Below are 26,096 nucleotides of genomic sequence, written 5' to 3' on the forward strand. Positions count from 1 at the left end.
GTTGTGTTGTATTGCGTCTCCCCCCTCTCTCTCCCCAAGCCATCGGGAAGGAGGGACGTGGTGGGTCGGTGCTCCTGCCCTCCTCTACTCCGCTAAAGGCAGGCAGGTTGCAGTGCCAGTAAAAGTGTCAGCCTGCATTACTGCCCTCATTAGAGAAACAGCCTTTAATATCTGAAGTCTTAATAACTTCCAGGCCAAACGCAGAGCATATCACATAGAGTTAGAGCTGAGGGGAAGTGGAGGGGCGATGTGGACGGTGTGAGGCCTATCCAACCTCCACTGCCTCCCACCACCCAGCCAGACAGAGCAGGCAGGGCTAGAGTAACCTCAGTCTCCCAATGCCTACCCTGCTCTCTTCAGCCCAATAAGCCTAGGACGACAACTATATGCTGAACAATATCATAAGGCCACAAATGTATTAAATCTCATTCAATGTATTACATTTTTCCACTTACTGTAAGAATATCAGATTCTAGTGAAACTAAATTGACCTTAGCGTTTACAGTAAAACAGGGAAGAATGTAGAGGTAAACAGATCAATTGGCTCTGATAAATATTCAGATTTCATTTGAGAAAACATCAGTGGTTTTCAGTGAACTGTGTGTGTGTGAAATATATTTTTATTGGCCCCACAGATAAGCATCTTGATTTGTCCTTTGTAATAGCAATCTCTCGGTTACCGACATCCATTCTAATAAGAGTAGGGAGAGTATAGGGTCTGCGTTGTTCGTTAGCGCTTATTTTTGACTTTACGTCCACATTGATGAATAAATAGCTCGATGAATGTTGGATGCTCCAGGGACCTTCCTTCCAATAGGAAAACAATGAGAAGAATGCGGGTGTGGGTGTGGGCGTGTGGGTGGAGCGTGGGTGTGTGTCAGTGGAGATGGAAAGAGGAATGAGGATCGGGCCAAGGCAAGCTCAGCACAGAAGACTGCATGATCGTGTTTAGAGGACCTACACACCGACTTTACTCTGTGCTGACAATTCTGTGCCCCCCCATAACTAGGTGCCTGGCGTTTAAAATCGAGATAGATTGAGGAAGGGAGAGAAAAATAGAGTTCCTCATGAGTTCCTTATAAGAAAAAGTGGGACAACTTCAGGGAGAAAAAAGAAAGGAAAGCATAAAGGAGGGGGAAACATAAATCAGATCTTTCCTTTGTCCTTTGCTTCGTTAGGTGTGAAATTGTCCACAGGTTGTGGTCCAGTTAACAGAAGTGAATTGAACATATTGACATTAGTGTTACAGAGGAGAGAGAGGCTGTGGCGGCTTTCCACTGTGCTGCACAACCCGGACATGCTGCCTGGCAAGAAAATGGGCTAGCTAATTAGCAACACCCTATGACGAAGTCCACACCACTGCGTTTCACTACACCACGGCCTGGTCAATCATGCTAAAATAGCCTTGCTTCAACACAAGCCTCTCTGTTTCTTCTGTTAATAAGCGCATAAAAAAGAAAATCGTCAGAAAGAAGAATGATTCATATCCAGCTGCACCGATCAGTGGGATATCTAACCTTGAGAAGAAAAAGCGATGTGTGAGGTATACATTATTTGTGTCATTTGCAATAATAGTTCCAATACTTCTATTCAGGTTTTAAGTCTTAATTCTGTTGCACCTGGGCTTAACGTTATTGTTCCACCAGTCGTTGGCACAAAGCTTTACTCAAAGCTACAAAAGAAACAATAAAAAAATGCGGCTAGATTCATTTCAAAATTTTGGCACTTTACAAAGCCTTCTGGAGGACTTTGTAATACCAGCCTTAAAGGCAAGTGTTAACAATTCTGTAGTCTAAAAAAGAGAGAAAACGAACATTGAGAGTCAGAGCAAGGTGCTGTAAATGAAAAGCACCAAATAGGACTGAATCCCCAGCCTGCCAGCCCTGTAGATTCCTCCAGGGATTTGAATGTTAAGGCGGCTTGCATGAATTGCAAAAATAAATAGCTAAATGGCAGTATACTGGGAAAGATGGGTTGATCTGTGGACATCAGAGGGTTGGAGTTAACATCAGAATGGCGTTATACTGGGAAAGATGGGTTGATCTGTGGACATCAGAGGGTGGGTGTTAAATCAGAACAAATGTTGCATTGGCCACTGTGGGTGAAAATCCAGCACTTGAAGAAAGAGGAAATTAGGAAAATAATTATTTAACTACAGGTACCATAGACGTGAGAGATAATGGGAAAGATGGGTTGATCTGTGGACATCAGAGGGTTGGAGTTAACATCAGAATGGCGTTATACTAGGAAAGATGGGTTGATCTGTGGACATCAGAGGGTTGGAGTTAACATCAGAATGCCATTAATACTGGGAAAGATGGGTTGATCTGTGGACATCAGAGGGTTGGAGTTAACATCAGAATGGCGTTATACTGGGAAAGATGGGTTGATCTGTGGACATCAGAGGGTTGGAGTTAACATCAGAATGGCATTAATACTGGGAAAGATGGGTTGATCTGTGGACATCAGAGGGTTGGAGTTAACATCAGAATGGCATTAATACTGGGAAAGATGGGTTGATCTGTGGACATCAGAGGGTGGGTGTTAAATCAGAAAAAATGTTGGATTGGCCACTGTGGGTGAAAATCCAGCACTTGAAGAAAGAGGAAATTAGGAAAATAATTATTTAACTACAGGTACCATAGACGTGAGAGATAATAGCTGTAAGTAGCAGTAGAAGTATTGTTATCCATTAGTTTACTCCAATCAGGGTAGGGATGGTAGGGTGGGGGGTAAAGAGAAAAATAAATAAATAAGGGGGATTAGAAATGATGCTGACAATTCAATTGATGGAACCTACAATCTATCTGCAATATTTTTCAAAATAAAAGGAAAAAAGAAAACAGCCTCTCGTTCACAAGCTCTCTCTCTCTCTCTCTCTCTCTCTCTTTCTGGGGAAACCAGCTTTAGACTTAAACAATGGCTTCTGCCTTTCCAATTCCAACAGCCTAGCAGTCCCCTGGTGTCCCATGGTGGCAGTAGTCAGTTACTCACTGACTACAGCAGGACCACCAGCCCCCCTGCTCCCAGTCCCCCACGGTGGCAGTAGTTAGTTACTCACCGACTACAGCAGGACCACCAGTCCCCCTGCTCCCAGTCCCCCATGGTGGCAGTAGTCAGTTACTCACCGACTACAGCAGGACCACCAGCCCCCCTGCTCCCAGTCCCCCACGGTGGCAGTAGTCAGTTACTCACCGACTATAGCAGGACCACCAGCCCCCCTGCTCCCAGTCCCCCACGGTGGCAGTAGTCAGTTACTCACCGACTATAGCAGGACCACCAGCCCCCCTGCTCCCAGTCCCCCATGGTGGCAGTAGTCAGTTACTCACCTACTACAGCAGGACCACCAGTCCCCCTGCTCCCAGTCCCCCATGGTGGCAGTAGTCAGTTACTCACCGACTACAGCAGGACCACCAGTCCCCCTGCTCCCAGTCCCCCATGGTGGCAGTAGTCAGTTACTCACCGACTACAGCAGGACCACCAGTCCCCCTGCTCCCAGTCCCCCATGGTGGCAGTAGTCAGTTACTCACCTACTACAGCAGGACCACCAGTCCCCCTGCTCCCAGTCCCCCATGGTGGCAGTAGTCAGTTACTCACCGACTACAGCAGGACCACCAGCCCCCCTGCTCCCAGTCCCCCATGGTGGCAGTAGTCAGTTACTCACCGACTACAGCAGGACCACCAGCCCCCCTGCTCCCAGTCCCCCACGGTGGCAGTAGTCAGTTACTCACCGACTATAGCAGGACCACCAGCCCCCCTGCTCCCAGTCCCCCACGGTGGCAGTAGTCAGTTACTCACCGACTATAGCAGGACCACCAGCCCCCCTGCTCCCAGTCCCCCATGGTGGCAGTAGTCAGTTACTCACCTACTACAGCAGGACCACCAGTCCCCCTGCTCCCAGTCCCCCATGGTGGCAGTAGTCAGTTACTCACCGACTACAGCAGGACCACCAGTCCCCCTGCTCCCAGTCCCCCATGGTGGCAGTAGTCAGTTACTCACCGACTACAGCAGGACCACCAGTCCCCCTGCTCCCAGTCCCCCATGGTGGCAGTAGTCAGTTACTCACCTACTACAGCAGGACCACCAGTCCCCCTGCTCCCAGTCCCCCATGGTGGCAGTAGTCAGTTACTCACCGACTACAGCAGGACCACCAGCCCCCCTGCTCCCAGTCCCCCATGGTGGCAGTAGTCAGTTACTCACCGACTACAGCAAGACCACCAGCTCCCCTGCTACCAGTCCCCCTTGGTGGCAGTAGTCAGTTACTCACCGACTACAGCAGGACCACCAGTCCCCCTGCTCCCAGTCCCCCATGGTGGCAGTAGTCAGTTACTCACCGACTACAGCAGGACCACCAGTCCCCCTGCTCCCAGTCCCCCATGGTGGCAGTAGTCAGTTACTCACCGACTACAGCAGGACCACCAGCCCCCCTGCTCCCAGTCCCCCATGGTGGCAGTAGTCAGTTACTTGGCTCCACTCTGCCATTGCCTGTGTGTATGTCTGTGTCTGTGTGTGTGTGTTACTCACCGACGAGGACCACAAGCCTGTGCTTGGCCCCACTCTGCCTGCGGTGGGGAGTCACCTCCTCGTAGGTGGTCACGTCAGCCATGTCGTACTGCTCACTCTTCTTACACTCATACATGGATTTGTTGGTCTTCTTGTCTCGCCTGCTGAGGCGGAAGCTCCGGCGAAAACCAGCTACAAATCAGGGAGAGATGGAGGGGGGAGTGAGAAAGAGAAAGTTTAGTCAGTCAGTAAGGGGAAGAAAGGAGGCTGTGTGTGTACAGTATGTACCAGTGCCCTCAGACAGTATTCACACCCTTTGACCTTTTTCACAATTTGTTGTGTTAAAGCCGGAATTAAAAATGGATTAAATTGAGATTTTTGGGTACATTATAATATATTAATACATTCCAAAACATACATCCTGTTTGCAACAAGGCACTAAAGTAATACTGCAAAAAATGTGGTAAAGCAATTCACTTTTTGTCGTGAATACAAAGTGTTATGTTTGGGGCAAATCCAATACAACACATTACTAAGTGCCACGCTCCACATTTTCAAGCATAGTGGTGGCTGCATCATGTTATGGTTATGCTTGTAATCGTTAAGGACTGGGGAGTGAATGTTCCTCAGTGTCCAAGTCACAGTTTTGACTTAAATATACTTGAACATCTATGGCAAGACCTGAAAATGGTTGTCTAGCAATGATCAACAACCAATTTGACAGAGCTTGAAGAATTTTGAAAGCAATATTGGCCAAATGTTGCACAATCCAAGTGTGGAAAACTCTTAGAGACTTACCCAGAAAGACTCACAGCTGTAATCGTGGCCAAAAACGCTTCTAGAAAGTATTGACTCAGGGGTGTGAATAATTATGTAAATATAATATTTCTGTATTTTATTTTCAATACATTTGCAAACATTTCTAAAAACATGTTTTGACTTTGTCATTATGGGGTATTGTGTGTAGATTGTATTTATTTAATCAATTTTGAATTCAAACTGGAATAAGTCAAGGGGTATGAATATTTTCTGAAGGCACTGTATTTGTGCCGTCTGTACAAAATGCCTGCAGATACAGATGAAAAGTTATTATTATTATCTTGGCAACAGTGCATTTCTGGTTTTATGTACGACAAATGTAACATATTGAGAGTCATATCTGTGCTGTAGGTGAGAGTACTGAACACTAAGCCAAACAGTTTCTCTGGATCAAATCTGCACCCCAAATGGCACCCTATTCCATATGTAGTGCACAACTTTGACCAAGTCCCATAGGGCTCTGGTCAAAAGTAGTGCACAATATAGGAGATATGGTTCCATTAGGGACACAGCCCTATCACTCAAGCACTTATTAACGTTTCCCCCAAACGACATGCAACGCATTTCAATCCTCTTCTCGCACGTACATAGCTATCTGTGCAGCTCATATAAGGATCATACGTAGTGTGGTCTAAAGCTTTTATGTCATATTCTCAAAGACCATAAAAACATTATTGCCACATTCCTATCCATTTCTCCTCTCAGTTTATGCCATGTACCTCTGATGTAACTTCTCTCATGTCAGAGGAAGCAGCCAAAATGGCACCCTATCCCCTATAGGCCCGGGTCAAAAGTAGTGCACTATATAGGGAATAGGGTGCACAGAGACACAGAGAGATTTGGGACACAGAGAGATGTGATTCATCTGAGCCTTTTGAACCTGTCTGGTGCGTTTTAAGTACATTGACCTCTTCCTCCTTCTCCAGTCTAGAGATCAAATAGAAAACTACTCCCGAGTGGTGCAGTGGTCTAAGGCACTGCTTCGCAGTGCTTATGGCATCACTATAGACCTTGGTTCGATCCCAGGCTGTGTCGCAGCAGGCGACCGGGAGACCCATGAGGCGGCGCACAATTGACCAAGCGTCGTCCGGGTAAGGGGAGGGTTTGGCTGGCAGGGATATCCTTGTCTCATCGCGCTCTAGCGACTCCTTGTGGCGGGCCAGGCGCATGCATGCTGACTTCGGTCGGCAGTTGTACGGGGTTTCCTCTGACACATTGGTGCGGCTGGCTTCCGGGTTAAGTGGGCAGCGTGTCAAGAAGCAGTGCGGCTTGGCAGGTTCGTGTTTCAGGGGACGCATGGCCCTCGACCTTCGCCTCTCCCGAGTCCGTACGGAGGTCGCAGTGATGGGAAATGACTAACTACCAAGTGGATGTCACGAAATTGGGGAAAAAAGGGGTAAAAAGTATTACACAAAAAATATAAATAAAAGAGAACAAAAATTTAAAGGAGGGAGGGAGAACTGGGTTTCCATGTAATTCACGGCTGCTTTGTGAATGTACTGCCAGTGGGTTCATGCTTGTACAGTTGACACAACTGCTAGGCTAGGTCTTCTCAGACTATTTTGGGTAGATGGTATGTATGTATGTATGTATGTATGTATGTATGTGAACAGTATGTATGTGTGTGTGCTTCTACACCTGCATTGCTTGCTGTTTGGGGTTTTAGGCTGGGTTTCTGTACAGCACTTCGAGATATTAGCTGATGTACGAAGGGCTATATAAAATAAACTTGATTTGATTTGTGTGTGTGTGTGTGTGTGTGTGTGTGTGTGTGTGTGTGTGTGTGTGTGTGTGTGTGTGTGTGTGTGTGTGTGTGTGTGTGTGTAAGGAAGTCTTTGCAGTAGTGGCATTCCACGGACATGCATCAATCAGACATGACAAAAGGTCTGGTTTGAATGCTCTACAGTACGGCAGTATCAAACAAAAATAAATATATCCCGAATTTGAAGAGCGCATCTTCATATTTCTGACAGATGCTGATTAAGCCAAAATCCCCAAACATAGGACACCTAATATCACGTTTCTGCACATGGCAGTAGGTCTCTCTCTCTCTCTTTCTCTTTCTTTTAAACAGTGATTAATGAACCCAGCTATATGATGCAAGATGACCCAGTAAGACTAAGACAGCATGAAAATTATGGACTGAAGAGAAAAAAAGAAAAGGAAAAATAAATGATCCAAACCTTTAATACTTTCCAAAACATAGAGAAACCGCGATGCGCGTGTCGGACGAGCACTGTGCAAATGTGCTACAAAAGAGAGAGACCGTCTAGCTAAATTCTTTTGAGCTTCTTGTTCTTTTCCAAACAGTCACTTAATAATGAATAGAGAAGGACCTACACTGTGTTACAAATAAAACACGCCGTAAGTCAAACGCTGTGCTAAAGCACAATTCTGCATGTGTGTATGTGTGGCAATAAGGCATGTCTCAGTGTGTGTGTGTGTGTGTGTGTGGGTGTGTATATACTGTATATACAGCTATGTGTGTGTGTGTGTGTGTGTGTGTGTGTGTGTGTGTGTGTGTGTGTGTGTGTGTGTGTGTGTGTGTGTGTGTGTGTGTGTGTGTGTGTGTGTGTGTGTGTGTGTGTGTACCCTAGAGTCTAGGTATTGTGTTACAGCTAACATTCAGGGCAGACTTTTTTCCACTATGGGCAGGACAGCACTTTGTGATTTAAGACTATGTTATCAGTGCCATTTCTCCTGCGGTGTATCCTTCTCATTAAAACCCCCACTGCTCTAACCGAACCCCGGCCAGACATAATTAGCCATCAGCTTGCCACACAGTGGAAAAGATGCACTGCTGCTAGCTACATTACTGTAACAGCAAGCCATGCACAATGCCATCATCATCCTCAATCGTTAATATCATAGCAATACCCACAATACTATTATTAAGCCATTGCTGGGTTGATAATATCAGCTAAGGTTGTCCCTGGTCAAAAGTAGTGCACTATATAGGGAATAGGGTATCATTTGGGACAGAAACAGACTCCAGAGCGGGTTCAATCAGATCCAAAACTACCCCCTTTCCCCCTCCCAAGTGGATCGGTCTAATACTGTGGTCTGATTAGCACAAGTTGTTCCATTCGATTAGGGGGCCTTTCGGAGCCCAGAAGGCGCCTGCGTTTCATTGGCTCTGTCAGAGGGAATCTCTTTGTTTTCCTTCAGGGAGGCAGGTGCACGCCGTTTCATTACCAGTCTCAGCTGCAGCCAGTCAATACACATCTCTGTTGCTGTAGTTGAAGGGCCCTCCGTAATCCCGGGCCCTTCAAAATCACTTAAACCCTTCTAGACAGCTCCATCCAAATAACAGAAAATAACTAACCCCCATCTCCTCTACTCTATTCGTGGCCAAGGATAAATAAATCCAAGGTTTGAGAACGCACGCGTGTAGACATAGACAGGCACACATACACACACACACACACACAGACATATGTACGAACGTACGTGCCCACACACACATGCTGCCATGGAGACAGAATTAGATGAGACCAGAGAGAGAAGGCTGGAAATGCATTCAATCCAGATATAAAGAAACTAATGACTCAACCTTCTTGGTCTGGACCGGCCTCCAGCCATCTTGGTCATGAGAAGTGTGTGAGTTTGTGTGCGTGCATGTGACTGTTTTGGTACAGTCTTGACAGTAAAAATAGCGTTTCCACTAGCTAGGGCGAATAGAAGGTATGCTGGTAGAGCAGGAATGTTCGATATGCATGGCAACACTGGACATTATTATAATGGTGTGAGAGTTAAAAAGATAGTTTTTTAAACTTATTGTTCACCTGACCCTGCACCTTGACCTTCTCCCCTAGATGTAATGGCACTGTGTTGTATCCACATCACGTGACAAAGAGCTCGGATACAAAGACATTTTCCCTGCTCAGGACACACACATACTGTACACATACACACATTTTAATGGAGCGCACTTGACCGTGACTGGGTAATTGCCGGTGGCCCCCTACTACAGTGAACACAAACACGTACGCACACAAGCACGCACCCACACACACACACACACACACACACACACACACACACACACACAGTAAACCCTCCCTTTCCAGAGAGAAACCCCAACAGAAAAATGACAAGGAGCATATCGAGCCACAGTGTAAACAGTAAAAGACATACGCTGCCACTACACACACAATTGCCTGGAAGTTGCCAGTGTGCTCCTGTTCCAGGGCAATAATATCTGGCAGCCGTGGCGTAGGAAATTCAGCATGTATGCAAAGAAAGCACCTGGGGGCCTTTACAAACAGTGAATACTAAACTGCCCACTGTTCTGATGCTAACATCCTGCTGCTGTCTGTAAAATAAATGGTGCAAAACTGTAAAAAAAATATATATATATATACAAAAAATAACAAGAGAAGATTAATGTAGGTAAAAAATAACAGATGCTTCTTGAGAGTAAAAGAAATCAAGGCAACACACAAACACATCTGTAGATTTCTTCTGTTAAAAGTAAAAGGAGAACCTTGAGAACAATACAGAGGTCAAGTATTCCAGACGTCATGTGTAGGCGAACATTGAGATGACAACACAAAAGGAATTGAAATTACAGCCATTTTCGCAAAATCAGACTAGAGGAGAGGAGGGAGGAGATGTGCAGGCAGGGAAGCCATCATGGCAAAACCACCTGTTGTATTACCTGGCTTGTGTGTGTGTGTGTGTGTGTGTGTGTGTGTGTGTGTGTGTGTGTGTGTGTGTGTGTGTGTGTGTGTGTGTGTGTGTGTGTGTGTGTGTGTGTGTGTGTGTGTGTGTGTGTGTGTGTGTGTGTGTGTGTGTGTGTGTGTGTGTGTGTGTTAAATTGTGGGACCTGGCCTAGGCCTGTCTCGTGCAAAGCCTGGGGTGGAATGATAATAATCAAATCAAATTTTATTTGTCACATGCTTCGTAGACAAATGGTATAGACTAGGTATAGACAGTGAAATGCTTACTCACGGGTCCTTTTCCAACAATGCAGAGCTAACGATAACATAAAAATAAAATAAAAAAACAGAAAGACACGAGGAATAATTACACAGTGAATAACAAATAAAATTAAAGAGTAAAAATAACATGTCTATATACACAACATTACAAAATATTAAGAAAACCTGCTCTTTCCATGACATAGACTGACCAGGTGAATCCAGGTTAAAGCTATGATCCATATATTGATGTCACTTGTTAAATCCACTTAAATCAGTGTAGATGAAGGGGAGAAGACTTTTAATCCTTGAGACATTGTGAATATGTGCCAAACAGAGGGTGAATGGGAAAGACAACATATTTAAGTGCCTTTGAAAAGGGTATGATAATAGGTGCCAGGCACACTGGTTTGAGTGTGTTAAGAACTGCAATGCTACTGGGTTTTTCATGCTCAACAGTTTCCCGTTGTTACCATTAATGCTAGTTAGTGCTAGTTTGACCACCAGAGGCATCTTTGAGAAGCATTTGATAGCCTTCAATATTGTCTGTACTAGAGAATTTAAAACCTTTTTTTGTAAGAACATAGATTGATTTTAAGAAATTTAGCTTAATTTGTTTAATATTATGGTGTTTCTATTCCAAGAAAATCAAAAAACGAAACCCTCAGGGTTTCAGTGAGGAAGGAACGGAAAATATGGCTGCTGTACAGCGTGACAGTCGGGAGTAGGCTACAGTACTAAGAGCCTAACTTCCACAACCTAATTGTAGTCTAACCAATTCCCAAACCGAGATTCGGTGAAAATAAAAATCTCATTGATTTACCAAGACCAGTCCCCATGCTTGTCTCAGAGCAGCGTGAAACGGTGCTGAAATAGTTGACCACAGCAGGTAGGCTATTGCTTCAAATCCTATTGCTTCTAACTTCAATATGCTTTTTAAATAAATAAGACCTACACCACTTTTAACAGCACATTACTCAACTCTAGTCAGACTCATGTCGCCTACGGTAGGCCAACAGTATATCGGGAAAAAAACTAAATGATGTGACTCTCAGCCAATAATTTGATTTAGAGGATTGGAGGATTCTAAAAGGGGCATTTTTGGTTAGGGCAAATCTGATCTGTGAGAATATCTAAGGGACTTTTATATAATTCTAAAATAAAAATAATAATCGTAAAAAAAAAAAAAAAAATTAATAACGCTATTTCAAATAACCTAAAGTGAGAGAGAAAAGGCGATTCTTGAACATGGGGTGAGACATTTTTACTAATTTGTAAATAAAGCCAGTTTGTTATTTAGAATTATTTATTTCTGTTTTTAGAGGGAGAGAAACCAAAAGCCCACCATCACCTCATGGTTCTCCTGGTCACGGCCGGCACGGGTATCAGACCAGCATCTGTAGCAATGCAGTTTACACTGCGATGCAGTGTCTTAGACCCTTGCAGTGTCTTAGACTCGGGAGGCCACATCCACAAAGTTTTTAATGCTGATCAATTGCCTTGCACAAAGTAGCAAAATACAGAGAGGTGTTGGCAAGAGTCTATTGTCCTGCTAATAGCCCATAATGGGATATTATAATACATGGTGTCCAGGTCAGGATAACCAAAACACTTCTTTATTAAAGACTATCAGAAAGAATGTTGGTACTCATTTATTTTGATCCAAAGCCATGAATGACTGAGTCACTCAGCTTTATGTAGGTGCCGAGGCTATATGACTGCACCATCATCTTGATTATTTAGCAGAAATCACTTGCTTATATGCAGTTAACACATATATCTTAAGAATATCATGGAATATAATTTAACAGTTTTGCTTCTTTTTTAATAAAAACCTTAGTGTAACAACAGTTTTAGTAAGTACTACTGACGAGTAGAAACAACAAAACAAGTCTATTTTTCAGGGTGTGCGCGTGCTGGACAGAGGAATAGCAATTCTTAAACTATTGTTCTAAATTCAAATCACCTTCTTCATGCTGATCATTCAGTTCATCAAAATTCAATTTTGAAGTTGTGTACAATTATTTGGTTTATGTTGCCCATTCATTGTCAGTTAGAGACACAGTAGCACCTTGGGACCCAAAAGCATAATCAATGCTCTAACTCCCCCTTGCATTGGTCTGGAGCGATGAAGCGGTGATGCACGGTATTGTACTAAACCACAAATGACCTCTAAATCCCGCATCATAATCTCAAAACCTTAAGTTGAGCAACCACTGTAGGTAATTGAGGTTGCTTTGTACTGTAGATATAGGTAGGGGTAAACTGACTAGGCAACATGATAGATAATAGACAGTAGCAGCGGTGTATCTGGTAAGTGTGAACGTGTGTGTGTGTTTAAGTGTGTGTGGCATCAGTATGCATGTGTGTGCATGTTATGTGTGGGCATGTTATGTGAGTGGGCGTATGTATTGTGTCTGCGTGTTGGGGTGTCAGTGTAAGTATGTGTGAGAGTGTGGTCAGGGTCCAGTGTGTCAGTGCAAGAGAGTTAGTGCAAAAAGGGTCAATGCAGATAGTGTTCAGGGTCTTGTTGGTTCCAGACTTCCGGCTCTCATCACATACTGGAAGACCATGGTTCAATCCCTGCGTCCATCTTTCCCACTGTCTCTCCCACTTACCTCTCCTCTCCGATTTCCTAACTATTCATATAAAGTGTACAAAAAAAGACGGCTCCCATCTGAGCCTGGAGTCTCTACTGCAGTAGAAGATGCGCTGCAATATGCGTATCACAAATGGCTCCCTATTCCCTATTTTAGTGCACTACTTTGACTAAAGCCCGTTGGCCCTGGTCAAAAGTAGTGCACTTCATAGGGACTAAGTTGCCATTTGGGATGCAAACACCATGCCATCCTGGCCAGCAGAACAAGCCCTCAGTATGAAGACTAATGGAGAAGACAACTGGTGAATGAACTCTCCCTGGCAGTGCTAGATTAAGAGAGCATTACCATTACGCCCAACCTCGGCCTCAGGCCCTAGCCGCATATATGCGGTTTATGACTGTGCCGCATGCATGCGCACAAACATGCAGAAATACACACACTTAGAAACACACACGCTCGATGCACGCACACACAGAGAGCGGTTTATCACTGCAACACTGCAGCGCTGGTTGTGGGCACAGAATGTGGGAAGCACTAAGGAGTGCCTCTTCTCAGTCTCATTATGTGATGGTCCCAATTACAGTGCATAGTCTGTTCAAGTCTATTTCAGAGACACTACAGTTTTCGCACTGTCTCTCCAGAGAAGGATGACACTACGGGTCTATGTGGAAAAGGCTTTCCAGATTCCAAACTGTCTGCCACAATCACTCCGCCAACAACATCAAGGCCAAAGACAAACGACTCTAAGTTCTACACAAATACCCTATGATTCATTCTTCCTTGTTAAATGAATCACTCAATTACCCGCATGTTCTCTACAGTATATGTTTTTTTATGTCTGTCTATTGTGAGTTGAGAATGAAGGATGGGCAAAAGGATAAGAGAACCAAGGACGAGCGTGGATGGATTGACATGAAGTCAAAAGAAGAAGAGCGGTAACAATATGGGCCAACATTGTAGCAACGACGCCTCCAGAAAAGTAAAACCTTTTCCCCTGTATTCCCTTCTTCCCCCACTGGCTGGGTTCAAACAGGACTCTGGGCTCTCCCGGTGTGTGGCGTGTATGGCGATAGGTCCTGTCCAGACAGACAGACAGGACAGGCAGGTGTGTGGCCTTCAAACCCAGTCCCATCACACTCCCTGTCACTCCATGTAAACCTGTTACAGGCATCTGTGAAAGGCATTATGGGAATCGTAGTTGGCCTCTGAGGCCATCCCTGGGAGACCCCTTTTATCAAACATCAAATCCCTACAACCCCCAGGGGTCAAGCCTGCCGCAGCATGCACATACCTGGTCTATGGTCTGACCACAAGGAAGGTAACTGTGTTGGCGATGAAAAACATATAGCTCTAGGGGGAACAAGGAATCTTTAACAGGTGGAGGAGATTTTTGTTTTATCTACAGTAACCTGCTTCAGACTTCTACCCCCCCACCGCCCACCCCGTTCCTCTCCCTCAGCTTTATGGGTTATTTTGTTTCCTGTTGAGAAAGAGAAGGCAGGTAGCCTGGTTAAAGCAGACTGTGCTCACCATGTTCAGTCTGCATTCAGTCTGGTCTAACCAGGCTAGCAAGCCGGCTGTAGGCAGAGAGAGAGTTAAATGTTTTAATTTGATGATTAAAAAAGCCTATTATGCCTTCTGTGATGTTTGAAATATATTCTGAGAGCAGTGGAGTCCACCGTTGTGAACTCATTACAGTGTTATCTGGGGGAAACAGAAACACACTCTGGGGCTACTTTACTTTCCATGGCCTTGCTACAGCAGTCAGCAGCATGTGGAAAGTGGTACTCCTACCCAAGTGTTACAGGCTTATACAGTGGAATTGTGCTTAAGTCCCTTGGCTGGGAGACATGGGTTAGTGTCGAGCGCTATTTGTTTTTCCCCTCCGTCTTATCCCAGAGCTCTTTAGGACTCAGGAATGTCTAGTCTGCACAGAAAACGCTGCCTAAAGCGTCGGTTTGAAGAAAAAAAAACAGCATACTAACGCACAACTCAATCTAGCAGTCATCCTCCGCTGCACTTACGCAGAGCGGACCTGAGGTCTCTCTGGTGTGTGTATGTGTGTGTGTGTGTGTGTGTGTCTGGGGTCTCTCAGCACAGCTAGTGAGTTGGGGGCTGGGAGTGCCAAGAACACAGAGCCGGAACGCTTTCCTGTTTGTCTCATCAATCAGCCGGCCCACTCAGACAGCAGGGATGCTAGACAACAAACCTAGCGTCCAGGGAGATACCAAAGGCTGCATCCCAAATGGCATCACATCCCCTTTATAGTGCACTAATTTTGACCAGGACCTATAGGGACCATATTCTCTTTATAGTGCCCTGGTCAAAAGCAGTGCACTGTATAGTGAATAGGGTTCCATTTGGGACACAACCTCTCTCTTTTCTTCTCTCACCGCTCAGAGTCACAAACAAACCAATGTAATGCAATGACTGGACATTACCAAGTAATGTCACCACTGTCTAGAGAACATTCACACACATCTGTCGGTCTGCTTGGCCTCTACCTACTCGGCCAAAATGTTGGACATGGATTTAAAATACATATATAGTTCCAACCCTGTACAGTAAAGTGTATCTAGCTACCCGATTTTGGATGGAAACCCAGGGAAAAACCAAGTAATCTTAGTCATTCTTAAACCCCATGTCTGCATCCCAAATGGCCCCAATAGGCACTGGTTAAAAGTAGTGTACCAAATAGAGAATATGGTGCCATTTGGAACGCACATGGTCTTATATTTTGGCTGCTCGTCCTCCAGTAGTGAACCTGCAGACAGATGAAATAAACTTGTTTTCTGGAAATAGAGCGTTTTTTATTTCAGTTAATACGTCTCCATTTTTCCATAACTGTCTTAATTGGATTCTGGGGGTTGATAGCTTTCCCAGCTTTTCCCCCCATACTGTTTTGACCTATTCTCTCCTCTCATTCCCCCATTCCTCTTTCCGGATGTTTGTTGAGGGGCTATGCTCTGTGTGGATATCTAGTATTACAATAGATTATGACAGCAGTACCAAGGGAAGATGTTGCCGTGCCTACTGCATACGCTTCCAGGTCTCCATCCAGGTATTGTGTTTCTAATCAGGGAACTAAGCTACAAAGTGCTGATGGATCTATCTGCGTCCCAAATAGCACCCTATTCCCTATGTAGTGCACTATATAAGGTATTTTCTCTTTTCTTCCACTCATTTCTTTCTTCCATCCAGAGGAAGAAAGGAATGAGCCCAGAGCGGTCATGGGTCTTTGAAAAAGGGTCTGGACTGATCCTCCAGGATGGTAGTGGACACTGGGACCAGAATGGGAGTCAGGTCGGCTGACTGCAGGTCCAGAGGACATGGTGCTGGAGGCTCTGGTGCTCGATGGGACGCCGACTGGGAGCCTCGTCTTGGGCCTCAGATCCAGGCCGAGCAGGTCTGCAAGGGCAGCAGACGGTGTAGGATCTGGTGCCAGCAGGATGACCAAGAGAGACACGTGCCGGCTGGTGAGCTGGCGGTCGCAGGTCAGGCTGCAGCACTGGCAATGGTTCGTCTGGCTCAGGTGCTGCTCGTGTTGGCACCAGCTGGGGTGCATGTTGGAGCGGAGCTGGCTGCTGGACCTGCTCAGGTTACGATGGTGACCGTTTCACAGGCTGAGTAGCTGGCTTGGGAACCCGTGGGGGCACTAGCTGGAACACCTGCTGTGGCACTGGAGACCACTTGACATGCTGGAGTCCTGGTGGCAGTCTGGGCCGAGGAGCTGGCGAGGACACTGGCTGGAGCACCTCCTGTAGCACTAGTGACCGTCGGACATGTTGGAGTCCAGGTGGCGGCAGAACTGGCTGGCGGGCCAGGGGTGACTGAACATGAGTGAGTGGCGGCTGAACCGGTGGCAGTGGCACCCAAGCCATTTGAGGCTGCTGGCCTGCGCTGGGCTCAGTGCCCTGGGCTTTAAGTGCAGGCCAGGCATAATGCACCTTAGTGTATGTCTGTCAGAAGCTCTGCCTGGCCAGTCCCAGCAGTTGTCTGATATACAGCTATACACAGACAAGTTATATTTGCATGATTTACCATAATTAATTAATCATTACCATTTTGTTTCATTCATGTGACAGACCAATACTGGTTCATAACATGTGACAGACCAATATCTCACGAGGCTTCTTTTCTCTAAGCTGAGACTTGAAACGGATATATCTTTCATTCGTTCTCAAAACAAGGTCTGGGCGTACTGCCAAATTCCAGCTACTGATAGTGAGGATTTGTACGGTCAGATACTTGCATGAACACAGAAATTGATTTATAGAACATCACATGAATAGGACACAGAAATTAGATATAAAAATGCACAAATATTAACATTGTCACGACTTCTGCCGAAGTCATTGCCTCTCCTTGTTCGGGCGGTGCTCGGCGGTCGACGTCACCGGTCTTCTAGCCATCATCGATCCATTTTTAATTTTTCCATTGGTTTTGTCTTGTCTTCTCACACACCTGTTTTCAATCCCATCCATTACCTCTTGTGTATTTAACCCTCTGTTTCCCCTCATGTCTTTGTCAGAGATTGTTTTATGTCAGTATTGTTTCTTGCTGTATAGGTGCGCGACGGGTCCTCGTACCCATGTTTATGTATATGTGTATGTACATTTTCGTGTTTGGAGCATGTTAAGTGGACATATATTAAAAGACTCCATTTAAACTCCGTTTGACTCTCCTGCGCCTGACTTCCCTGCCACCTATACACACGACTCTGACAGAGTTTATTTTTTGTGAAGAAGAAGGATGGCGGTTTACGCCCGTGCATTGATTATCGAGGTCTCAATAAAATCACGGTGAAATATAGTTACCCGTTACCTCTGATAAATACAGTTATTGAGTCAATGCACGGGGCACGCTTCTTCACAAAATTGGATCTCAGGAGTGCGTACAATCTGGTGCGTATTCGGAAGGGTGATAGTGGAAGACGGCATTTAGTACCACCTCAGGTCATTATGAGTACCTTGTCATGCCATATGGGTTGATGAATGCTCCATCAGTCTTCCAATCATTTGTAGATGAGATCTTCAGGGACCTGCACGGGCAGGGTGTAGTGGTGTATATCGATGATATTCTGATATACTCCGCTACACGCGCCGAGCATGTGTCCCTGGTGCGCAGGGTGCTTGGTCGCCTGTTGGAGCATGATCTATATGTCAAGGCTGAGAAATGCTTGTTCTTCCAACAATCCATCTCCTTCCTAGGGCATCGGATTTCCACTTCAGGAGTGGAAATGGAGAGCGACCGCATTACAGCCGTGTGTAATTGGCCGACTCCAACCACGGTAAAGGAGGTGCAGCGTTTTTTAGGGTTTGCCAATTACTACCGGAGGTTTATCCGGGGTTTTGGTCAGGTTGCTGCTCCCATTACCTGACTGCTAAAGGGGGGCCCGGTGCGCTTGCAGTGGTCGGCTGAGGCGAACAGGGCTTTTGGACACCTGAAGACTCTGTTTACCTCGGTGCCTGTGTTGGCTCATCCGGATCCCTCTTTGCCATTCATAGTGGAGGTGGACGCATCCGAAGCTGGGATAGGAGCAGTGCTCTCTCAGCGTTCGGGTGTGCCACTGAAGCTTCGCCCCTGTGCTTTCTTTTCGAGGAAGCTCAGCCCGGCGGAGCGAAACTATGATGTGGGGGACCGGGAGCTGTTAGCTGTCGTAAAAGCCTTGAAGGCGTGGAGGCATTGGCTTAAGGGGGCTAAACACCCTTTTCTCATCTGGACTGACCACCGCAATTTGGAGTACATCCGGCAGGCGAAGAGACTGAATCCTCGCCAGGCAAGGTGGGCCATGTTTTTCACTCGTTTTGTGTTTACTCTTACTTACAGACCAGGCTCCCAGAACGTCAAGGCAGACGCATTGTCTCGGCTGTATGACACAGAGGAGCGGTCCATGGATCCCACTCCCATACTCCCAGCTTCGTGTTTGGTGGCGCTAGTAGTGTGGGAGCTGGACGTGGACATTGAGCGGGCGTCACGTGCAGAGCCCTCTCCTCCTGAGTGTCCAGCTGGTCGTCTGTATGTTCCGTCTGCTGTCCGCGACTGATTGATCTATTGGGCTCACGCGTCACCCTCCTCTGGTCATCCTGGGATAGGTCGGACGATGCGCTGTCTTGATGGGAGGTACTGGTGGCCCACTTTAGCTAAGGACGTGAGGATTTATGTTTCCTCCTGCTCGGTGTGCGCCCAGTGCAAGGCTCCGAGACACCTGCCCAGAGGTAAGCTTCAACCTTTACCCATTCCTCAACGGCCGTGGTCGCACCTGTCGGTGGATTCTTTAACTGATCTTCCACCTTCACAGGGTTACACCACGATCCTGGTCGTTGTGGATCGGTTTTCGAAGTCCTGTCGTCTCCTCCCTTTGCCCGGTCTCCCTACGGCCTTACAAACTGCAGAGGCCCTGTTTACACACGTTTTCCGGCACTATGGGGTGCCTGAGGATATAGTGTCTGATCGGGGTCCCCAGTTCACATCAAGGGTCTGGAAGGCGTTCATGGAACGTCTGGGGATCTTGGTTAGTCTTACCTCAGGTTTTTACCCCGAAAGTAATGGGCAGGTGGAGCGAGTTAACCAGGATGTGGGCAGGTTTCTGCGGTCCTGGCCGGGGGAGTGGGCGAAGTTCGTGCCCTGGGCAGAGATGGCCCAGAACTCGCTACGTCACTCCTCCACTAACCTTACTCCTTTTCAATGTGTATTAGGGTATCAGCCGGTTCTGGCTCCTTGGCATCAGAGTCAGACCGAGGCTCCTGCGGTGGACAATTGGTTTCGGCGCGCTGAGGAAACCTGGGAGGCAGCCCACGTCCACCTTCAGCGCGCCATAAGGCGCCAGAAAATTGGCGCAGACCGTCGCCGCAGGGAGGCCCCGGTGTTCGCACCAGGGGACAGGGTCTGGCTCTCGACCCGAAACCTGCCCCTCCGCCTGCTCTGCCGGAAGCTGGGTCCGCGGTTTGTGGGGGCGTTTAAAGTCCTGAGGAGAGTGAACGAGGTATGTTATAGGTTACAACTGCCCACTAATTACCGTATTAACCCCTCGTTCCATGTGTCTCTCCTCAGGCCGATGGTGGCTGGCCCGCTCCAGGAGGCTGAAGTGCGTGAAGTTCCTCCGCCTCCTCTAGACATCGAGGGGGTCCCGGCGTACTCTGTTCGATCCATTTTGGATTCGAGACGTCGGGCGAGGGGCCTTCAGTAACTCGTGGACTGGTAGGGGTACGGGCCGGAGGAGAGATGCTGGGTTCCGGTGGAGGACGTTTTAGATCCTTCCATGTTAAAAGAATTCCACCGCCTCCATCCGGATCGCCCTGCACCTCGCCTTCCGGGTTGTCCCCGAGGCCGGTGTCGACGCGCTGCTGGGGCCGTGCGTCGACTTCTGCCGAAGTCGTTGCCTCTCCTTGTTCGGGCGGTGCTCGGCGGTCGACGTCACCGGTCTTCTAGCCATCATCGATCCATTTTTCATTTTTCCATTGGTTATGTCTTGTCTTCCCACACACCTGTTTTCAATCCCATCCATTACCTCTTGTGTATTTAACCCTCTGTTTCCCCTCATGTCTTTGTCAGAGATTGTTTTATGTCAGTATTGTTTCTTGCTGTATAGGTGCGCGACGGGTCCTCGTACCCATGTTTATTTTTATGTATGTACATTTTCGTGTTTGGAGCATGTTAAGTGGACATATATTAAAAGACTCCATTTAAACTCCGTTTGACTCTCCTGCGCCTGACTTCCCTGCCACCTATACACACGACTCTGACAAACTGTCCTGAAGCCCTGGTTAGAAGACGTAAATGAACAGTAGGAGACAGGGAGACAATTCACACTTTATTTCCATACACCAAACAGACACACAATGGAAAACAGGAAGAGGAGAAACCAGTGGAAGTGTTGTAGTAGTTGTCTGCAAGAGAAGACAAGAAAAAGGCATGTATAACATAATGGCATCACAGGCTAATGACTATGTAATAGCAATGAGAATCACAACAGTGTACTATAATGGTTAGGTATTAGCATAGGCTAATATTAGGACACAATAATACACTATGGACAGAGCTACTAGCATTTTATTATATGTAACTTTTATTTAACCAGGAAGGGCTCATTGAGATTTGAAATTACTTTTTCAAGAGCGTCCTGGCCAAGATAGGCAGCACCATGTCATTACACAATTACAGACAGACAACATGAAAAACTACAATTAATCTAGTAAAAACCCTAGAATTGACGAGAGTTAACAAAATCATAAAACAGCAAATTAAAAACATTGACAGGTCAGGGAATCAGTCTCAAAATCCTTCATCAGTGATTTAAAAACACCAATCGGGACAAGTTCTTCCAGTTTAAAAGTATTTTGTAAGGAGTTCCAAGCCGATGGCGCAGAGTACATAAAAGCCATTTTACCAAATTTAATTTGGATATTTGGAACAGTTAGCAGGATAAAGTCCTGCGAACGAAGAGAGTACCCACCACATTTCTGACCAATAAAAATGCCCAAATAAAATGGTAGTAAACCAAAAATGGCTTTGTAAATAAAAGTATACCAGTGACTGAGCCTACGACTGACTAGAGAAGGCCAGTGGTGTGTAAGGGTTTTGCAGTTTAAAATAAATCTCAATGTGCCATGGTAAAGGGTGTCAATTGATCTCAAACACTGAGCGGAAGTATTCATATATAAAATATCCCCATAGTCTAGTAAAGGCATAAATGTAGCTGACACTAGCATGGTAAACAAGATATACAAGAGAAGCTAGCACACTAGGCTAGTAGGCCTGGGCTAGTAGACCTCAAGCTATAGGCCAACATGGAGATCTATGTAAACCCCATGCACAGTACAGTTAGCAGGGCTAATGGTTTGCGGTAGCAAGCAGCCATTTTGGATATGGCAGGAAGTGAACCTGGACATGATGACGTCACCGTACCTCATGGCCTGAACATGTAAAATACACATGAACTATGCAAAAAGGGCCAGATAAACACAATTCGTAATAGGGCTTGTACACAGGCATGAAAAACCAACCTACTAACATCAATAAGGCATGCATAAGCATGCAGTTACATAGTAATATGGAGCTTATAACATACAGACAGACTAAATATACACATGAACGCTAACAAAGTCCACTTACATGTTCAGTGACACACTAGCACACGGTTGTGGAAGTCCAAGGAAGGCTTGTCCGTTCAGGAAAGGTCCAGCTATGAGTTGTGGAGGACAGGAGTTTACAGAGACCTTCTCAACCTGCCCTCCTATAACCAACTAAAGCAGGAATGAGGGTCTGTTACCACCAGCAGGTAGAGCCTGTGACTGGCTGTTCCTGGTCAGCTGACTGAGTTCCCTGGCAACCTGGTTTGTCACAATTTGTTTGGATAGTCCAGATTTTCAATCTGTAGATGCGCTATAGATGGTCATACTATCAACAAGCTACAGTATCTGTTGATAAGCAAATGCTTGCTAAGGTTAGGGTTAGGTTTAGAATAAGGGTTAGGGTAAGGGTTAGGGTAAGGGTTAAGTTTAGGGTTAGGATAAGGGTTAAGGTTAAAGTTATTGTTGGAATGTCGTTTTTCATCACACGCCTCTTTTGTGATGAAAAATGACATTCCACCTTGTAAAAAAAATAATTATATCTGGAAATGGAGACCTGACGAATCATTCCCTGTGAAGGCTGAGGGCAGTATTGAGTGAGTTTTGCAACGGAAGTCCTGCCCCTGTGTCTACATCACATATTTTCCGGTGGTATACGTAAACACAGAAGAGATGGACGTGGTACTACTTCGCAGGCTGCTCCTACTTGCAAGCTTCCTTTTTTGTGGTTATATTTTGATACTTGCCACGCGCAATTATGTCTCTGTCCAGTTTTGAGGAGCATCTGTGCGAGCTGGTGAGACGATACGCTAACCTCTACAACCCTTCAATGTGGTTGCATTCAGACAAGCACACAAAAGACAACAGCTGAAGGGAGACATCATGAAATTTGAACACCTATACTGATCGCAAAGAAACATGGAGAAAGATTTGAGACCGATATGTGCCAATCTGAAAAGGGTGATGAAGACGAGGAGTGGGGCTGCTGCCGGTGTGTATCTGACAACTGGATTGACTTTGTGTTTACGTGAAACATCGTCAGACAGACACCAATATGCCAGATACGGTATGTACTCTTGTACAGTGTGTTTGTGATCTTATGCTAAGCAGACATGTGAAATCAGCTATTTTCTGGATGGGAGAAATTGTGAGTAGGAAATGTTCAGTGTCTTTGTTGTTATCATAATCCTTAACATCTGAAAAACAGAAACGGTGCTTTGTGTGTGCTAATTAGATTGAGATGTTGATGAAATCAGTTATTTTGAGTAAAATTTGCTTACAATGTATTATAATATATTCACCATCTGCTTGTAGGTGTTGGAGGGGGGTGATGTTTTGGACAGCCCAGAGACAGAGCTGAGACCAGAGGGCCCATCTACAGGTAGTTAATCGCCCCTTGGTTCATCATCTCTCCACCCGGCCTGGTATCTCACCTTCTCGGCCCCTCTCCCCAACGCCCAGGAAAAGTGCCCACAGACAGTGTGGTGAATAAGGTGCTATAGCTCAGGAGGCTGAAGAAATTTGGCTTGTCACCCAAAACACTGACAAACTTTAAAGATGCACAATAGGTACGGCAACTGCACTGCCCTCAACCACAAGGCTCTCCAGAAGGTGGTGCGTTCTGCACAACGCATCACCGGGGGCAAACTACCTGCCCTCCATGACACCACCTACAGAATCCGATGTCACAGGAAGGCCAAAAAGATCATCAAGGACAACAACCACCCGAGCCACTGCCTGTTCACACCGCTACCATCCAGAAGGCAAGGTCAGTACAGGTGCATCACACGCCTCTTTTGTGATGGAACTTATAACTCGCAACAATACTTTACTTTGCTGTGTACTGCCACATGCCAAAAATGTCAATGCTTCGCATAGGTTGGACGAGAGTCATATGTTCTCCATCATCCCGTCTTTGTTTTATTTGTTATTTTTTTCTCCTCCTGAGTAGTAAGAACAGTTCAAGCTTTTGCTGTTTAAGATCTAGCAATTGCAAATCATAGAGAGAACGGTTTGCTTCTGTGGCTAAAAAGCAGCGTCGTAAAGCATAGAACATCAGACCAGCCAGACATGTAAGCTAGCTAGCTAGTATTTGTTAACAACAAGGCATATAACACCGGATCCGGAAGTTCAAATGTCATCAAGTGTGCCTCGAACCCTGTTGCTTGGTAAACTACTCTGGCTCCTCGTGGATATACACTACACAAGGCTTCTCTTGCTTGGTAAGCTATGCTGGCTCCCCAAGCCCCTAGTGGATATCCACTACACAAGGCTCCTCTTGCTTGGTAAACTACTCTGGCTCCCCCTAGTGGACATCCACTACACAAGGCTCCTCTTGCTTGGTAAGCTACTCTGGCTCCCCAAGCCCCTAATGGATATCCACTACACAAGGCTCCTCTTGCTTGGTAAACTACTCTGGCTCGCCCTAGTGGATATCCACTACACAAGGCTCCTCTTGCTTGGTAAACTACTCTGGCTCGCCCTAGTGGATATCCACTACACAAGGCTCCTCTTGCTTGGTAAGCTACTCTGGCTCCTCAAGCCCCTAGTGGATATCCACTATACAAGGTTCCTCTTGCTTGGTAAGCTACTCTGGCTCCCCAGGCCCCTAGTCGATATCCACTACACAAGGCTGACTTCCTTTCTGGGTGGAATGCAACGAAGATCTGGACAAAAAAAACAGACTCCGCCCTTGCACATGCATGCACGTCGATTGACGCATTGGTGCTTGTAGCCGCCTTTAAGGTTGGCACACATCGAACCAGTATGTGGATCTAGAGTTGGTCTGGCGATCGTTCTGCACACTGTGTTTTAGGGCCCACCCGCTGTAGACATCTGATTGCTGACGTTTTTCACCCAATTTTACATGTAAAATGGGTGCGCACTCGGTTTGCAAATTACTTCAGAGGTGCTAAGTACTCTCGGCCAGCAAATTCTATTGGTGTGTCTGAGCCCTTGATTTCTTTAACTCTCCTCTTCTTCTTCTTGGTTTGAGACGGAGCGCAGGTCTCAGAGCGGTGTTTATGGCCTGGCAGGGGCTGATGGGAAGGGATCTCAGGAAAAGGTCCTCCTTCCACTCCTACTATTCTCTATATAGTGAATTACTTTTGACCACGGCCCTATTCTACAGTCTCCTGGCTCTGCACTAGAAAAGCATCTCACAGGAATCTCAACTTACTCCAAAGACCGCTCTCTAGGCTTTCCGAGGCCAGTTCCTCGGGAATTGATAACACAGACATTGCATCACAGACAGAGGGAACACAAACATACCAAAGAAGAAGACAACCCCCACTTCTCCTCCCCTCCCCCTCTTCCCCCACTCCAGCTCCCAAAGCAACCTCAGTGGCATTGAAAAAGCATCTGAGTTCTAGGATTTCGTAGCTATTAGTCCTGGCCGACTTTAAATCATACAACCACATACAACAGCCTGAAATGTAATGCAATGTGCAATGACTGTAGAGAGACGCTTGTAGGGATATTATTATTTTAGGATACTTTTTCCCCCCTTGAAGACTCTTGTTTCAGGAAAATGGTGCTTCAGTGCACTAGGACATAGAAACAACGTTAAACTGCACTGGGACTAAGGTTGCAAAAGGTCGGAAACTTTCTGGTAAATTTCCGTAATTTTTCCGGAATTGTTCCATGGGAAGTTCAGCCCTGGAATTTGGGGAATTTTGCTTAATTAAATTCATCAAAACATTTTGCTTATAAGAGTGAACCTTTTAATGTTGGATACACATAAGGCAATTCTAGGTCTTGTGGCATATTTTGGTTAAACTGTCTCCAATTCAATGGAATTGCAACACTCTGCATGCACAGTGCACTCTTCCATCACATGTACAGCTGATTCTCAAGATCTTGCACACTAATGAGATGCTATTGAGTGCACACTACTACACTGTCTGAGCCAAGGACTACTTGCTTTCAGGTAAGTTTTGATTACAATACTGGGTGGGGTGAATATATTTTCTATGACATACATGATTTTTTTCTTAACTAGTAAATAGTAGCCTACAGCAAAGTGTGTTTAAATCATTTCTAACTTGTTAACAATTTCTGCTAGTTAGTTTTTGCTACCATGTGGGATTTATCTTGCTTGAGCCTTCTAACTGAGGAGTGTTAAGTCACCTGTTTACATACATGTTTCATTTTAAAACATGTATCTTACAAAGCAGTTGTTT

The 26,096-nt window shown here is 45.9% G+C and overlaps 1 protein-coding gene across 4 annotated transcripts in view; it reads right to left on the reverse strand.

Moving 5' to 3' along the window:
* LOC139532080 (MAGUK p55 subfamily member 7-like) overlaps nucleotides 1-26,096 on the reverse strand; it is a 255,470-nt gene that overhangs the window by 37,038 nt on the left and 192,336 nt on the right. For all 4 annotated transcript variants that reach the window (XM_071329214.1, XM_071329210.1, XM_071329212.1 and 1 more), the window contains one exon: nucleotides 4,525-4,695. In XM_071329214.1, coding sequence (XP_071185315.1) covers nucleotides 4,525-4,695 — 171 coding nt within the window. The remainder of the gene's footprint in view (nucleotides 1-4,524; nucleotides 4,696-26,096) is intronic.

The sequence above is a fragment of the Salvelinus alpinus genome, chromosome 10 (assembly GCF_045679555.1).
Source record: "Salvelinus alpinus chromosome 10, SLU_Salpinus.1, whole genome shotgun sequence".
Lineage (NCBI taxonomy): Eukaryota > Metazoa > Chordata > Actinopteri > Salmoniformes > Salmonidae > Salvelinus > Salvelinus alpinus.